The sequence below is a fragment of the Labeo rohita genome, chromosome 9 (assembly GCF_022985175.1).
Source record: "Labeo rohita strain BAU-BD-2019 chromosome 9, IGBB_LRoh.1.0, whole genome shotgun sequence".
Classification (NCBI taxonomy): Eukaryota; Metazoa; Chordata; class Actinopteri; order Cypriniformes; family Cyprinidae; genus Labeo; species Labeo rohita.
The window spans coordinates 32167055-32183317 of record NC_066877.1 but is presented as its reverse complement, the minus strand read 5'-3'; the positions used below and the strand labels follow the sequence as shown (position 1 = coordinate 32183317).

Sequence of the window (16263 nt, the reverse complement as noted above, 5' to 3'; positions counted from 1 at the left end):
CCTGAATTCTTTCTGACTGTATGAGGGGTCTAAATTTAGAGGGGCGGACTTAAATTGCAGGGGGTTTGTGTTGGAGCTCTGTGTTATTTCAGCCTCTTACAACTGAGACGGCAAGACAAGAGGAAGTACAGCATCCTCTGCAAAATTTGAGATGGAACCCATGAGTATCAAGGAGGACCTGAGGCTCTTTCAGAGCACCCTGCTCCAGGACGGTCTGAAGGAACTTCTGAAGGAGAACAAATTTGTGGATTGCATTCTGAAGGTTGGAGATCGAAGTCTTCCCTGCCACAGACTCATCATGGCTGCGTGCAGCCCGTATTTCCGAGAGCTTTACTTTACAGAAGACGGCGTTGAGAAGAAAGACTCCAGCAAGGAAGTAGTACTGGAGGACGTGGATCCCACCATTATGGACATGATTGTGAACTATCTCTATTCCGCAGACATCGAAATCACTGATGAGAACGTCCAAGACGTCTTCGCAGTCGCCAACAGGTTCCAAATCCCATCTGTATTCACCGTTTGCGTCAACTATCTTCAAAACAAGCTTTCGTTGGGAAACTGCTTGGCCATCTTCAGAATGGGACTGGTTTTGAACTGCCCTAGACTCGCTATCTCCGCTAGGGACTTCATAGCGGAGCGTTTTGAGACTTTGTCTAAGGATGAGGAGTTTCTTGAGTTCAATGCTCCTGAGTTGTTCGCCATCATCGGGTGTGATGCCCTAAACGTGGAAAAAGAAGAGGTTGTCTTCGAGCTTTTGATGAAATGGGTCCGGAAGAACAAGGAAAACCGGGCGAAAGCTTTGGGAGATGCTTTCGAACACATCCGCTTCAGACTTCTACCAGAGAAATACTTTAAGGAGAAGGTGGAAAAGGATGACATCATAAAGGCCGACCCCGAGCTCGCCAAGAAGCTGAAGGTCATCAAAGAAGCGTTTGCTGGAAAACTTCCACAAAGTAAAGAGGGTGAAAAAGACGAAGGAGAAGACAGGGAGAACGTGTTGCCTGGCTTTCTCAATAACAATAAACGGCTAGGGATGTTCAATAGGGATCTCATCCTGATGATAAACGACACTGCGGCAGTGGCCTATGATGCTAATGAAAACGAATGCTTCCTAGCGGCCATAGCAGAGCAGATACCTCGAAATCACGTTAGCATCACGTCGAAGAAGAACCTGCTGTATGTTTTGGGAGGACTGTTTGTTGATGAAGACAACAAGGAATCACCACTGCAGTGCTATTTCTACCAGGTTAGACTAAGTTTTATATAAGACTAAGGTTTGTAACAAGAACTAAATTTACCTACCTATTCTTATTGAATAAGTCATCATTTACTCACCTTCATGTCGTTCCAAACCTGTTGTGCTTTTTGGGGCATCCTGCTGTTTCCACAAAATTAAGTAGAATTGCTCCAAAAATCCCATAAAAATACAATAACACAACAGTGTTGAAGACATATAACCCAGAATTTAGCACATAAGTTATAATGGACTAATTTTATGGTACGTTTTTGTCATTTTTGGAGCTTGACAGCTGCAGTCCCTCTGCATCGAAAGAGCATTCTGTCTCTGAACTTCTTGAGCTTTTTTTATACTACACTTAACCATGTGTTATTGTACTTTTAACACTTTTAAAAGCACTGCTTTTAACCCTTGGTTATGAAATTCTACTCTGGTGGCTTTAAAAACTAATCGCGTTTTCAGGCAACCAATCAGAAAATGAGCAGCACTTGCCTCATTAAATATTAATACCGCCTTATTCAATTTACATATTAATCATAGAAAATGCAAATAGGAATGTTGTTTTTCCCAGTAAATGCAAACGTTTAGCACATAATTTATATATGTATAGCGCAAAATAATGAAACAGTGTAACATTTAATTTTTTTTTATCATTTATGTATATATTCGTATATAATTATATTCTTTTCATTTTAATTTTAGTTAACATTTTGTTGTGTTTTTGTCATTTTTCTATTTTTTAAAGTACACTACCTGTAATGTATTAATGTGATTTCAAAGCTAACTGTTTAGCATAATTACTCCAGTCACATGATCCTTTAGAAATCATTCTAATATTCAGATTTGCTGTTCAAAAAACCTTATTATTATTATTATTATTATGTTGAAAACGCCTAAGTAGATTTTTTCTTTGATGAATAGAAAGTTCAGAAGAACAACATTTATCTGAAGTAGAAATCCTTTTTAACATTATAAATGTCTATATCATCACTTTTGATCAATTTAAAGCATCCTTGTTAAATAAAATAATTCTTAATTTTATAATTTCTTTTCCAAAAAAAAAAAAAAAAAAAAAAAATGACTGACTCCAAGCTTTTGAATGGTATACTGTATGTATATATACTCATATAAATGCTGATCCTGAAAAAATGCACTCAACTGTTTAAAATATTGGTGATAATAATAATAATAATAATAAATGTCAGCATATCAGCAAATCAGCATATTAGAATAATTTCTGATGGATCATGTGACACTGAAGACTGGAGTAATGATGCTGAAAACTCAGCTTTGAAATCACAGGAATAAATTACATTTTAATATATATTCAAATAAAAAAGTTATTTTAAATAGCAAAAATATGTCAAATTTTTACTGTTTTTGCTGTACTTTGGATCAAATATATGCAGGCTTGGTGAGCAGAAGAGATTTCTTTAAAAACATTAAAAATCATAACTTTTGACTGGTAGCATAAGTCTATATACATTAAATTTTATGACTTTTTATTTTAGTTTTGGTTATTTCAGAACACAACACAAAATGAAAAATGATGTTTCCTGGGGCACTAACACAAATCAAATAAGTTCCTATTTTTCATAGTTTATTTTTAAGTAATTATTTTAAGTATAGAACGTTTGTTATGGTTTTAGTTAAGAATGACCCTGGATTGACCCTTTTTAAGGGTAAAAACCCCATTTTTGTGTTGCATACTATAGTCTGGAATGACATGAAGTTGAGTAAATGATGACATTTGGGTGCACTATTCATTTAACTGTATGACTTTATATTTCTAGGATGTGATTTTACGTGCAAAAAGGTCATCAGGCCTAGCATGAAGGCCTGTATCATCAGGGAAAATAACTGACATTTGTAATTCATATTAAATGTTCCATTTCCTTCAGCTGGACACTCATGCTCCAACCTGGTTAGCCCTGCCACCAATGCCGTCGCCCAGGTGTCTGTTCGCCATGGGGGGAGTTTGAAAACCTCTTGTTTATAGTTGCTGGTAAAGACCTGCAATCCAACGAGTCTCTGGACTCAGTGCTGTGTTATGATGTTGAGTAAGTTTCTTCTTCATTTTTTGCTACATACATAAGCCAAACAATTTCAAGTCCATCTAATTACCTTTTGTTGCTTTCTGCAGTAAAATGAAGTGGCAGGAGACCAAAAAAACTGCCATTAAGAATTCACGGTCACTGTGTAATCTCACAAAACGGACTAGTTTACTGCATAGGAGGAAAGACGGATGAAAAGTAAGTCAGTTAACATGAGTTTAAATATAAAATAAAATCCTGGGATTGGCTTCATTGCTTATTTTCATCTGTGAAACAGTAAAACTATCAACAAGATGTTTGCATACAACCACAAGAAGTCCGAATGGAAAGAGTTGGCAGCCATGAAGACACCCAGGTCCATGTTTGGAGCCGTCGTCCTCAAAGGAAAGATCATTGTGGTTGGAGGGGTCAATGAAGATGGCCTTTTAAGCTCTTGTGAAGCCTATGACTTTGGAACAAACAAGTATGTATACATCAGTGGTTTTTAACTGATACTTAACCCTGAAACACAAATATTATTTAAAAAAAAAAAAAAAAAAAAACTATTAAGTGTAAAGATACTTTAAATTAAAGCTAAAGTTAGCTAGAAAGATTCAAAGTAGTCGTCAAGCTTTTACATTTTACACCACCGAACATCACAGAATTAAGCAAATCCTTTGCTCATCATCAGTTCTCTTTTCACAGCAGTTCAATCAGTGTACTGTTGGAGTAACTGAGTCAGATGAAGTGTCAGAAACGTCAAAAAAAAAAGTAAATAATTTATGTAATTTGTGGATTAGTGCTTACTGGAGACGCGAACCGTTTCGAACGATTCAGTCCGATTTGGTAAACTGGCTCAAAAGAACGATTCGTTCGCGAACCGGACATCACCAATTAATAACACTTTTTGTTTTGAGATGTTGCTCTTGTTTCCCCTCAAAAATGATGTCACTTCCTGAAGGATGATCTCACAAAGGAATTTGCTTTTGTTAACACAGCTACAAAATTGAAAATAATGTTGAGTGCACATAGAAAACCTATTAAATGATTACCAATTAACAAAATTCCCCACAAAATACGTTTGGTTTGAACCATATAGATCAGAGAAATAAAAAGAGAGAAAAGTTTAATATTTCTTAATAACTTGCCAGTTAAACAACAACAAAATTATGGAAATTAGTTACGTGACTCAAAATTCACCCCTGTGTTTACTTAACTGGGATAATTTTAAGTTACAAGACTATCAGACTATCAGTTTAAGCCCTGTTTTTTTCTCAATAGATGGGAGGCATTCCCTGAGTTTGTGCAGGAGAGAAGTTCTGTGAATTTGGTCAGTGCTGCTGGTGTCCTGTATGCGGTGGGTGGCTTCGCTGTGCAGGAGAACGAGGACAAACAGTGTGTCCCATCAGAAATCACAGACATCTGGCAGTAAGTATTTTGCTTTACACAGCAATAGTTCATCTGAATGTATCACAGTTTCCAAAAAAACAACAACAAAAAAAAAAAAACAAATCGGCATATTAGAATGATTTTCTAGGCTCATGTGATGCTGAAGACTGGAGTAATGATGCTGAAAATTCAGATTTGCATTACGGAAATAAATTACATTTTAATATACATTCAAGTAGAAAATAGCTATTTTAAATAGTAATACTATTTCACATTAGTTCTGCATTTTTGATCAAATAAATGCAGCATTGGTGAGCACAAGACATTGTTCAAAAACAAAAAAAAAAACCTTACTGACTAACGTTTGAACAGTTATGTATATACTCTAATAAATAATCTAAAAAAAACACTTTTTTATTTTAAACAGGTATGAGGAAGACAAGAAACAGTGGACTGGAATGATACGAGAGATGCGATACGCTGCCGGCGCCTCCTGTGTTTCTATGAGACTAAATGCAGCAAAGATGCCTAAACTTTAAAAACATCACCACCTGTTATAGATTATGTCCAATAATAAAGTGTAACTATGTTTTAAAGCAGCAGAATTGACAAAAAACATTTAAAGTCAACATGAAATCAAACCTGACTATTTACTATGCAATGCACATTCCCAGTTTTTGTAAGTTTTAATCAAAATGAAATACAACTTTCTCCGCCTCTAAAACAACTTTCCATCGCTCTTCCTTACCAAAGTAAAATGTGTAGCGAATGATGTGTCATGTTGACTTTAAGAAGAAAATTGACCATAGGTTTTATTTCATGTTCTGTTGTGAAATGTGGTGCAGTTGAGGAAAACATTTATACAATGGATGTCAAAATTAAATTTACTTCTTTTTTTCATCCAAACACACCTCTTTTCTCTTTTATATAAAATGCATAATAATAAATACATATTTTAAAAGGCAACAGCTATGCATTTCTTCATTGTGAATGAAAACAGTAACATAAGCAATATAATTTATTACAAAATGAGCAATTAATATAAGATTGCAGTACTAATTTTGCAGCTTGGACAGTCTGCAAACAATCTGATGTCTGTTGTTTCAAGAAAACGTCTCAGGGTAACTCTGAGAATATTTTCTTCCTTAGATATTCTTTCCATGCATCTTCTGTGGAAAGCTCCATTGAGTTCCATTCAAAGTGAGGAATCTGCATAGAAACATGCATTATTAGCAACACCTCACTTTTGTTGTCAGAATTGTGCGTTATCTTTCTACTGACCTGTAATACATGATATCCTAATATTTCTAGATGTCTTTTCTTCATCATGGCCTCTCCTTTCATGTGCCAGGAGTTTTTGCAGAAGGATTTGGAGTCCAGGAAATCCAAGGCAATGCTAAACAGATTTAGAGAATCATATTTTATCTGTTTTTTTACGTTCTTGAGCACATTAGAGTATGTGCAGGTTACATGACGCATACCGGCGAGCTCCGGGCGGCAGCTCCATCCTCTCTCCGTCTGCTGATCCAGACTGCCAGTGAACGTTTCCGTTCTCATTGATCTGCAGCTGACTGGGCTCGCTGTACGGTACCGGATGAAGATGGCGATCCAGGACAAGTTCAAAATCTGATGAAAAAAATATCACACTTGACATTTGCCTACAGAAGCAGCAATGCTGTACCATATCTAAGACTGTCATCCTGTACCACCATATGTCTGTGAATGTATCTAGTCAATACAATATGACACTGGGTCACTGTACATCAAATCAACTCTAATATACTTAATGATACATAGCACTCAACAACAAATCATAATGACAAGTAAAATACTGACAAGTTAATGCATAAGCATGAAAATGAACTGTTTCATTAAAAATGTTAAACAGATGTTAAACCTAAAGCAATTTTTGTCTTTATTTTTGTTTGGGAAGATAATGCATGAAAGTTGCATTGCATTATGCACTGCATTATGCACTGCATTGTGCATTGCATTGTATTATACATTGCATTCATTGCATTGCATTATGCATTGCAGTGCATTATACTATGCATTGTGCATTGCATTGCATTATGCATTGTGCATTGCATTGCATTATGCATTGTTCATTACATTATGCATTACATTATGCATTGCAATATGCATTGCAATATGCACTGCACCGCATTATGCACTGCATTATGCGTTGCATTGCATTGCATGAAATATTCACTTAAAAACAATGTTAGACCCAAAGCGAATTGTTTTGACTGTTCCTTCACATTTCACATTTTTGAGTGAATTTGACTAAATATTTTGTAAAAATGAATTAATTTCAGACATTTTTGTATATCTCATTTCATTGTTAAACTGTATTTTGTCATATATTTAATGCAATTTTAAAACCGTAATCATGACTTCAAGCTATTTAAGAGAAGCATTTGAGAGGGATTTCTGATGAAAAGCACGGCTATTTTGTCTACATGCAAATGGGGAATGTGTTTTTAAGAAGTAAACGGGGTCAATTTTAACAGCAACGCTGGTTCAAAACTCACCGACAGTATAGAAGTATGGAGTCAGCACTCCTACTTTTGCATAGTTCATCCCACCCAGGACATCCCCGAGCATCTTATGGATCTGCTGCTGAGCTGGACTAATGGAGCTGTTGGCTACAGTGTGAAAAACAAGATTTTTACATTTAAAATGTTATTCCTTACATTAAACATTTTAAATATGTGTTGTTTTTTGTTTCTTGAGCAGCAAATCAACATATTAGAATGATTTCTGAAGGATCGTGTGACACTGAAGACCAGAGTGATGATGCTGACCTCTCTTCCGCAACTGTTTACAGTAGCGCTCATGAAACCAAGGCACCTGAAACTCTGGACACTCCAGACACACGGCCCGATTCAGCTCCATGAGACGGAGACGGATGCGCATGTTTAGAGCATCTGGAAAGGCTGTCAGCAATGAGAAAAAACACAACACTAAACAACAAAGCACTAATAAATATCACCATACTTTCCCAGTTGATTTATGACATTAAGAATTGCAACAATTTTTTTGTATTACTGCACAACTGATAGAAACGTTACAATATTCAATCCAGTCCATCAATTAACATATTGTGAACTGAAAAGCTGCATGTTTGTAAGAAAAAAAATCTATCATTAAGACATTTTAATATTTTAATATTTTATCATGAGTTTCTCAGTAAAAACCCCATGTCCATCCCATGTTGTCCTCTCGCATTAAAAACTCACTGCCATATTTGTTTTGGACTGTTTTGGCTTGTAAACAAAGCTTGATCTGTGCATATTTCTCTCCTGATTCAGATGAGATTACTTTTTCACTGGAGGAAACATTATTAATTATGGACTCTTAAAGCAATAGTTTGGAGTTATAATGATGGGTTTGTTTATTACAAACACTCAGCTTTGACAAGAAGGTGTGAATTACTCATGTATTATTGTGATATTTTTATCAGCTGTTTGGACTCTCATTCTGACGGCACCCATTCACTGCAGAGGATCCATTGGTGAGCAAGTGATGCAATGCTAAATTTCTTCAAATCTGCACTGATGAAGAAACAAACTTATCTAGGTTTTGAATGGCCTGATGGTGAGTATATTTTCAGCAAATCTTCATTTGGGGGATAAACTGTTTCTTTAAGGTTCATATGAATGCACATCTCTTTCAAAGTATGAAGTTAAAAGTTATATAATCTCAAAAATGGACATACTCTCCAGATGGGCATCCAACTTTGCAAGAAAGTCCACATTGAAGATTTCTCTGACTACCTCCTCAGGGAAATAATCAGCCAAGGCCAGTGCGTAAGCTAAGAGAACCAGCAGGTGAGGGTCAAAGGAACCTGTTTGAACCAGCAAAAACAGGTAACAGTTTTAGCTTTATGTCTTTAAGATTAGAAACGTTTACAAATAAACAACTTAAAAATCTTACTAATATATGGAGTGAAATGTCGGATGCACACATCAAAAAACTCCTCCGCCTTTGGTGGGTCATAATTTAGCACAGCGAAAGGCAGCAAAGTGGAATATGTTGCAGAGTAATGAATCTGTTTGGAAGAGACAAATATACAAACATTTAATAACAGGTGCTTCTCATGAATTTTGTAAATTAATAATAAGAAGAAATTTCTAAAGCAGCAAATCAGCATATTAGAAAGATTTTTGAAGAATCATTTGACACTGCTGACACTAAAGACTGGAGTAATGATACTGAAAAATTAGCTTTGCATTAAAATATATTCAAATATAAAACTGTTATTTTAAACTGTAATAATATTTCAGAGTATTACAGTTTTACTGTATTTTTTTTTAATCAAATAAATGACCATGAGAGACCCCAAACTTTTGTGTAAAAAAAAAAAAAAAAAAAAAAAAAAAAAAATTGGCACCAAAATTTGAATACTTACATTGTAACCAGTGTTGTTACCGTTAACCAAAATTAAATAGATTAAATATCATTTTCATAAATGAAAGCTGTAAATGAAATATAAATATTAGATAAAACAACTTAAAAAAAATTCAAATGAAAATTAGAAGTGTTGTTTCGGCAACTAATAAGTTCAAGCTGAAGTAAATTACTAACACAAAAACTGAAATAAAGCTGAAATAGAAAAAAAAAAACACTAAAAAGAAAAAAAAAAAAAAAAAAAAAAAAAAAAAAACAAAAGCTCATAACTAAAGCTAAAATCAAAAAGAAAACTGACAATATGAAAATCAAATCAAATGCAAAATCATAATAAATACTAATAGTACATAAATAATACTAAAATAACATTGTAAAAACAAATTTAATTCACCAAACATAAATTATTATTAATAAATTAAATAATTTAACTTTATGTAACATTAATAATTAACATTATATAAAACAAAATTAATTCTACTAAATAAAATAAAATTTTATAAAATAAATAAATAATATATAAATATAAATTAAATATAAATATTTATATTTATTTATATAAATTATATAATAAAATATAATTTAAAAAAAAGAGAAAAAAAAAAAAAAAAAAAAATCACACAAATTTCTAAAAAAAAAGCCCTGAAATCTAAAAATAAAGGATACTTCAAAATGTTAACAAAAATAAAAGTACATTCTACTGAAATGGCATTATAAAAACATATAAAATTAACCTTTTATAAATTAAGTTAACCAGTAACACTTGACGATAATGTGTCGTTTGTTAACATTAGGTAATGTATTAACTAACATGAATGAACAATACATTTATTAAACTATTTATTAATCTTTGTTAATGTTGGTTAATAAAAATACAGTCATTCATTGTTTGTTCATGTCAGGTCACAGTGCATTAACTATTGTTAACAAACACAACTTGTGATTTTAGTAATGCATTGGTAAATGCTGAAATTAAGAATAATAAATGCTGTAGTAGCATTAACTAATGAACCTTATCGTAAAGTGTTACCAGTTAACCTTACATAACATTAAGAAATGAACATAATACAAAACAAAATGCTTTCAAACAACATTTAAGTTGACTCCCACCTTGTCTATATTTTCAGTCGTCACACTAGCGATACGGTCCATCAGCGCGGCACAGAAGTAGTTAGTCCTGGTCAGATAAACGCCCAGCTCATGTACGTTAATCCAGGATATCTGGTCAGTCAGTTTCTGCATGGCGACCATAGACTCTTCCAGCAGCATCTCATCAAACCACTCCCCCGACAAACACTTCACTTCCTCCAGCAGCACGTCCAGACTCTCGAAGCTGCGCAGCCGCTCCCGACTGCAGCGGTTCAGGGTCTGGAGCAGGCGAACGTACTTGCTGGAGGTGTTGTGCCGGTACGAGGGATCGTTGCGAATCCATTTGGCGACGATCGTGGCGTAAGTATTGAGGTCATTAAGGTTGCACTGCGGGATCACAGCGTTTATACGGGAAAGGACGGCCTCGTCAGGACGGGGAGAAGGAAGCATGGACAGAACCCTGGTTAGCATGGTCACCTCGTATGGATACACACTGCGCTGCAGGTAACTATGAGTGATGATAAATGAAAGAACAATTAAAAAACAATCGTTTTAATGTGTTAAAATTTTCTTGAGCAGGAATCAGCATATTAGAATGATTTCTGAAGGATCATGTGACACTGAAGACTGGAGAAATGATGCTGAAAATACAGTTTTCCATCACAGGAATAAATTATATTTTACAATATACACACATAGAAAACAGTTATTTTATCATAATAATATTTTACAATATTACTGTCATTACTGTATCTAAATAAAAGCCTTGGTGAGCATAAAAAAATAAATCTTCCCAACCCCAAACTTTCAAAAAGTAGTGTAAAAAAACACTATAAATAATGTAAATAATGTCAGAATTTTACATTCTATATAAACAATCTTTTTAATTATAAGACTATAAGGCTGGGCGATATGGCCAAACAATTATCACATTTTTTTCATATCAGTCGATATTGATAATTATCACAATAAATGTTCACTTTTTATTTCTTTCAAGTTTAAAGGCAGATTTTTGGTACAGTGTGAATACTGTAAAAAGATGGTGGTTTTAAAATATTCTTTATGGTCAGAACATGACAAACACTTCATGTTTTTTTTAATCTTCACACTTTTTCCAATCATATTTCCTTAACATTTTCCTAATAGAAAAAATAATTTCTTATACATGTTTCAATGAGTAAACTGTTTCAAATCAAGAAACAGGTTTGTGTTTCCTGATAATACTAATAATAATAACATTTTTTCGTCTCTTAGAAATACACATTTGATAGTAGCTTGAGTTAGGATGCAGATGTAGATTTATGTTCATTATCAAAGTCAGTAATATCTGTAGAAACTTTGCGGCGGCATTGAGTGTAAACAATGCCATTGAACCGAATGGAACTCGTGAATGGGCTTGGTGAAAAAAACAAAAGTATTTCACTATGTCAGGATAAGAAATAGAAGGAAGAACTGTCAGGTTATCAGTCCATGACAAAGGAGGCAGACTGTGCAGATGTTTACCACCTATTACAGGGCTAAACAATATGGACTGCCCTGTGGCCCGTGCACGTCGTACACCGCATTCATGTTCCAAAATGTCATTTGTGTGGAAATATTACGTTTTTATTATATTTAGTCTGCAAAAGGCCGTTAACAGCTGAAGAGGAGAAAATACTGTAGCAGGCAAATCAATCTCACTGTTCATGATGCTCAAAATATTGGAAGAAACTCCTAAATAATGAATTGGGGATAGGAGTTTATATGATTGTGTCTCTGAGGTGAACTTTCTGTTTTCAAAAATGTTTACATGGAGCTTTCTTTTCATCTAGCATCTGTATAACGCATTATAAAGCACAGCGCATCTTTGTGTAAAGCAGTAACTAAGGAAACACTATCGCTGCTTAACATTAGGCCCTGTATTAACTTTAGTTTGTCAAAATAAAACGACCTCTCCTGCTTACTAAGTCCTTTTCTATATGATCTAGCAGCTCCCACACATTTTCCGTGGTTTAGTCAGCAGAACAACGTCTTCACACTAACCGTGCAATCAGTGCTTCTGTTTACATGAGTATCGCCGCAATGGCCGCGCATCCGGGTAACTGACCAGAATGTGACGTCGGTGCAAACCCTCTATAAACGCAAAAAATACTGTAGTTATATTCTATTACTCCTCCTTCAGTGCAGAGTTAGGAATCACTTACTGCAGCAGTCTGGCCTTCAGTCTGGAGAAGATGTCGGGATTCTGGCAGTGCAGCAGGATGAGAGACTGGGTGATCCGAGCAATTTCCACTGCCCTGTATGTCTCCAGATTCTTTAAAAGTACTGCTGCCATCCTGTCAAAAAAAGACATGGTAAGATCTCCTCTCCTGTTTCTAGCCAATTACATTTATCTAAGATTTGATACAGGCTGGATGGTATAAAGATATAAACCATGTGTTAGTTAAAATATGTCATCAGCTATTTTTTTTTTTTTTTTTTACCTCAGTAGACATATTTTGATCTAATCCAATCAAATCAGATTTTAAAGTCTTTTAGTTTAAGCGTTATATAATGTAAGAATAACTTATATAAAGATAAATCATCTTAGATTTTTGTTAGTGAAAAAAAAAATCAATTTACTGGATTATTCAGAAATATCAATACTACATATTAACATTACTATTAAAATAAAAACTAATTCACAAATTTTCAGGAAAAATAGGTAAATACACTACGAGTCACAAGTTTTTGAACAGTAAGATTTTTAATGTTTTTTAAAGAAGTCTCTTCTGCTCACCAAGCCTGCATTTATATGATCCAAAGTACAGCAAAAAACAGTAACATTTTTAAATATTTTTACTATTCAAAATAACTGTTTTCTATTTGAATATATTTTAAAATATAATTTATTCCTGTAATTTAAAAGCTGAATTTTTAGCATCATCATGATCCTTCAGAAATCATTACAACATACTGATTTGCTGTTCAAGGAACATTTATTATTATCATCAATATTTAAAACAGTTGTTTTTCAGGATTTTTAGATGAATAAAAAGAGCCAAAGATCAACATTTTTGGGAAAGAAATGTTAGAAATTAATACTTTTATTTAGAAAGGATGCTTTAAATTGATCAAAAGTGATGATAAAATCATTAATATTGTTACAAAAGATTTCTATTTCAGATAAGTGAACTTTCTATTCGTCAAAGAAATCTGATAAAAAAAAAAAAAAATTCCACTCAGCTGTTTTCAACATCATAATAATAATAAATATTTTTTGAGCAGCAAATCAAAGTATTAGAATGACTTCTGATGCTAAAAATTCAGCTTTGAAATCACAGGAATAAATTTAATTTTAAAATATATTCAAATAGAAATCAGGTATTTTAATTAGTACAAATATTTCAAAATTGGACTGTTTTTGCTGTACTTTGGATTAAATAAATGCAGGCTTGGTGAGCAGAAGAGACTTTTTTTAAAAACATTAAAAATTTTACTGTTTAAAAACTTTGGACTGGTAGTGTATACATACTGTTCAAATATTTGGGGTCAGTATTTTTTTTTTTTTTTTTTGGAAAAGGACTCTCCAAGACTACATTAATTTGATCAAAATACTTACTTGTTTATTAACTGAAGGTTTCTGCATTGCATCTCCTCCATTGTTTCCACCACACCTAAAGCCTGATGGGGATTCAGCTCCTCAGCCAATAGCAGCGCAGTACTCTCTAACCTGCAAGACCAGTGAAACAAATCAAATTATACTGCTGTGATTTTTCTCCGAACTGGTTTGTCTGGTTTACTTGAAATCCATATGCAGAAAATTATAAATACATTCACTGTTGAACTTTACCATACAGATACCAAGGAATCAATTTAAATGAATAATTTTTATTTCAGTTGGGATACAAAAATATAGATTAAAAAAATAAAGCTAAGTAGAAATATAAAAAAATGATAAAATGACATAAAATTGTCAAAAAAATATAATGAATAGTCCATCAAAAAAATTAAAAGCTGCTGAAAATGAACACACCCTCAGTTCATCTAAGATGTACATGAGTTTGTTTCTCCATCAGAACTTTTTACAATTTTGTCATTTTTTTTTAGTACTTTTAGTATTAAAGAATTAGAGTAAAAAGAATAAGGGATACTTTCCCTTGCTCACCCCTCTCTGACATCTTGCCCCGTTATTGGTCCTAAAGAAGCAAATAGTTTGGTGAAAGTGGCAGGATCAGTGCTTGTGTCCACCAGCTCCAAGAGTCTCTGTCTCACAGCCAGCCGGAAATCACAGTTATTGTACTGCATCGAGTGATACAGTCCCAGAATGATGCTGATGTGCTCTACGTCCATCCGGGAGACGTTCTGCAGAAGAAGCTGGTTGCATTTCTCCAGGAGGGGACGGTGAATCTCTTTGACGTTCCTGATGAACTGCACAACCCTTCTGGGGTTGTTGAAGTGCAACGGGTTCATTTTGTCTAAAAGGGAGTCCGCTTTTTTAAACAGTTCATCCCGAAGTTGTGGCGACACCAGGGCAAAAATACTATTCATCAAGGGTGTGAGCACTCTGTGATAAAGATACAAATAAATATATTTGTATTTTTGGATGCATTATATCTTTAATGTGCGTGATGGTAAAAAAATACACACCTGGCGTCTTGAATCGAGTCCAGTCTTTCACTCACTATTTGTGTAATCTGACCCATCAGCGGGCTGTGCTGCAGGAACTGGTCACTCAGACAAACTGCAAACTTTGAAAGTGTTGCCATCTGGAATCTAAAAAGCAAAGAAAGCTTTACTTAGATAAACACACATATATTTCATTTCACTTTCATAGGGCATTTATAGGCATGTTATGTTTTTAAATAATCATGTTTATCAGCAGAATTCCAGGTGAAAACTGAGGCACTGCAAATGACATAAGGAAAGTCTGTGATCTCAAATTAATTACATATTTACTTGGAATATATAACTACAACATTGTATTTTAAATATTTATATTTATTTACTGTACAAGTTGTGTACAATACAAAATGAACAATAAATGTGTTTATATGTATGTATGTGTGTATATATGTGCATACTTATGCATATGTTATAAAATATTGTGTAACTTTTTCTGTTATTCACATGCAAGCATATTTTGCATAAATATTATTTATTGTACATTTTATGTAATCATATTGTGTGTGTGTGTGTGTATATATATATATATATATATATACATATGCATTTTTATAATAAAATATTTCGTAATTTGTGTTATTTATATGTAAGCATATTTTGCATAAATTTGCATACATTTTGTGCAATATATATATATATATATATATATATACTGCATTTTTAATTATTATTACAAAATATAAATATTTTGCAATAAAAATAACATATACTGTACATTTTACATTTATATGAATATTGATAATCATTTGCCTAACCAAAAGATATTTTACATATATACATATGCATATGGATGTATTTATGTGCCATTTTTTCAAGTACCTCTCTAGTCTGTTCCAAGCCTCTGTCACCAGCTGCTGAACAAGAGAGTCATGGTGTTCAACCTGAAGCCTGCAAAACAAGACAAATGCAATCAAAGACTGGCAATTTACCCACAAACATTAGTCAGAACACCATATTTACAGCATATTAAGCTCTGCTCCAGAACCTAGTGAGCTGCCTACGTAGATAGCTGTCCACTGAAATCAAATTTAATTTCTGTCCATTTTTCTGGAATGTTGGAAGAGCTTTTTTTCACTCCAGTACAATGCATTACATTGCTCTTTCCCAAAGAATTCATGCAATTCTGCTTTAATTTTGGACTCAGACAAGGTATCTCAAAAGACAGCTTGATGCTTACCTATAATGCCTAAAAATACTATCTAGGTAGGTTTTGTAACAGAGCTTTACATCACTTTCACATTTTCACTCTGTACCTGAGCACAACATAAAGCATGTCCACCACTGAAGCGTCATCCATGAGGCTGATCTTGTTTTCAGCCAGAACTCGAAGCGTCAGGAACTGCGGGTGATTCCGGACCTGCTCGATTGTTCTGAGCATGTGTGGCCGCTCTCTTTGAAACCTCCACAGCCGTCCAATAGCATAGCTCACGTGGCTTACGGACAGCTTGGCCTTGTTCCGGC

At 33.9% G+C, this 16263-nt stretch overlaps 2 protein-coding genes across 4 annotated transcripts in view; one reads left to right on the top strand and one right to left on the bottom strand.

The window, feature by feature from the left end:
- The first annotated feature begins 67 nt into the window (after window positions 1–67).
- klhl41a (kelch-like family member 41a) lies at window positions 68–5587 on the top strand. Its single transcript, XM_051119245.1, is given in 8 exon segments — window positions 68–1246; window positions 3139–3207; window positions 3209–3297; window positions 3381–3402; window positions 3404–3489; window positions 3569–3754; window positions 4552–4698; window positions 5087–5587. Coding segments are annotated over 8 exon segments (1806 nt in total). The 5' UTR covers window positions 68–151; the 3' UTR covers window positions 5199–5587.
- Window positions 5588–5622: 35 nt separating this feature from the next.
- fastkd1 (FAST kinase domains 1) overlaps window positions 5623–16263 on the bottom strand; it is a 12879-nt gene continuing 2238 nt past the window's right edge. For 2 of the 3 annotated variants that reach the window (XM_051119242.1, XM_051119243.1), the window contains exons 2-14: window positions 16056–16263; window positions 15622–15690; window positions 14767–14892; window positions 14285–14683; window positions 13739–13849; window positions 12342–12473; window positions 10180–10666; window positions 8599–8713; window positions 8381–8509; window positions 7467–7598; window positions 7194–7307; window positions 6141–6285; window positions 5623–6055 (exon numbers count right to left, since the gene is read on the bottom strand). The exon at window positions 16056–16263 is cut by the window's right edge. In XM_051119242.1, coding sequence (XP_050975199.1) covers window positions 5776–6055; window positions 6141–6285; window positions 7194–7307; window positions 7467–7598; window positions 8381–8509; window positions 8599–8713; window positions 10180–10666; window positions 12342–12473; window positions 13739–13849; window positions 14285–14683; window positions 14767–14892; window positions 15622–15690; window positions 16056–16263 — 2447 coding nt within the window. In that variant the 3' untranslated portion in view covers window positions 5623–5775. The remainder of the gene's footprint in view (window positions 6056–6140; window positions 6286–7193; window positions 7308–7466; window positions 7599–8380; window positions 8510–8598; window positions 8714–10179; window positions 10667–12341; window positions 12474–13738; window positions 13850–14284; window positions 14684–14766; window positions 14893–15621; window positions 15691–16055) is intronic. The other variant, XM_051119244.1, reaches the window with a different exon arrangement.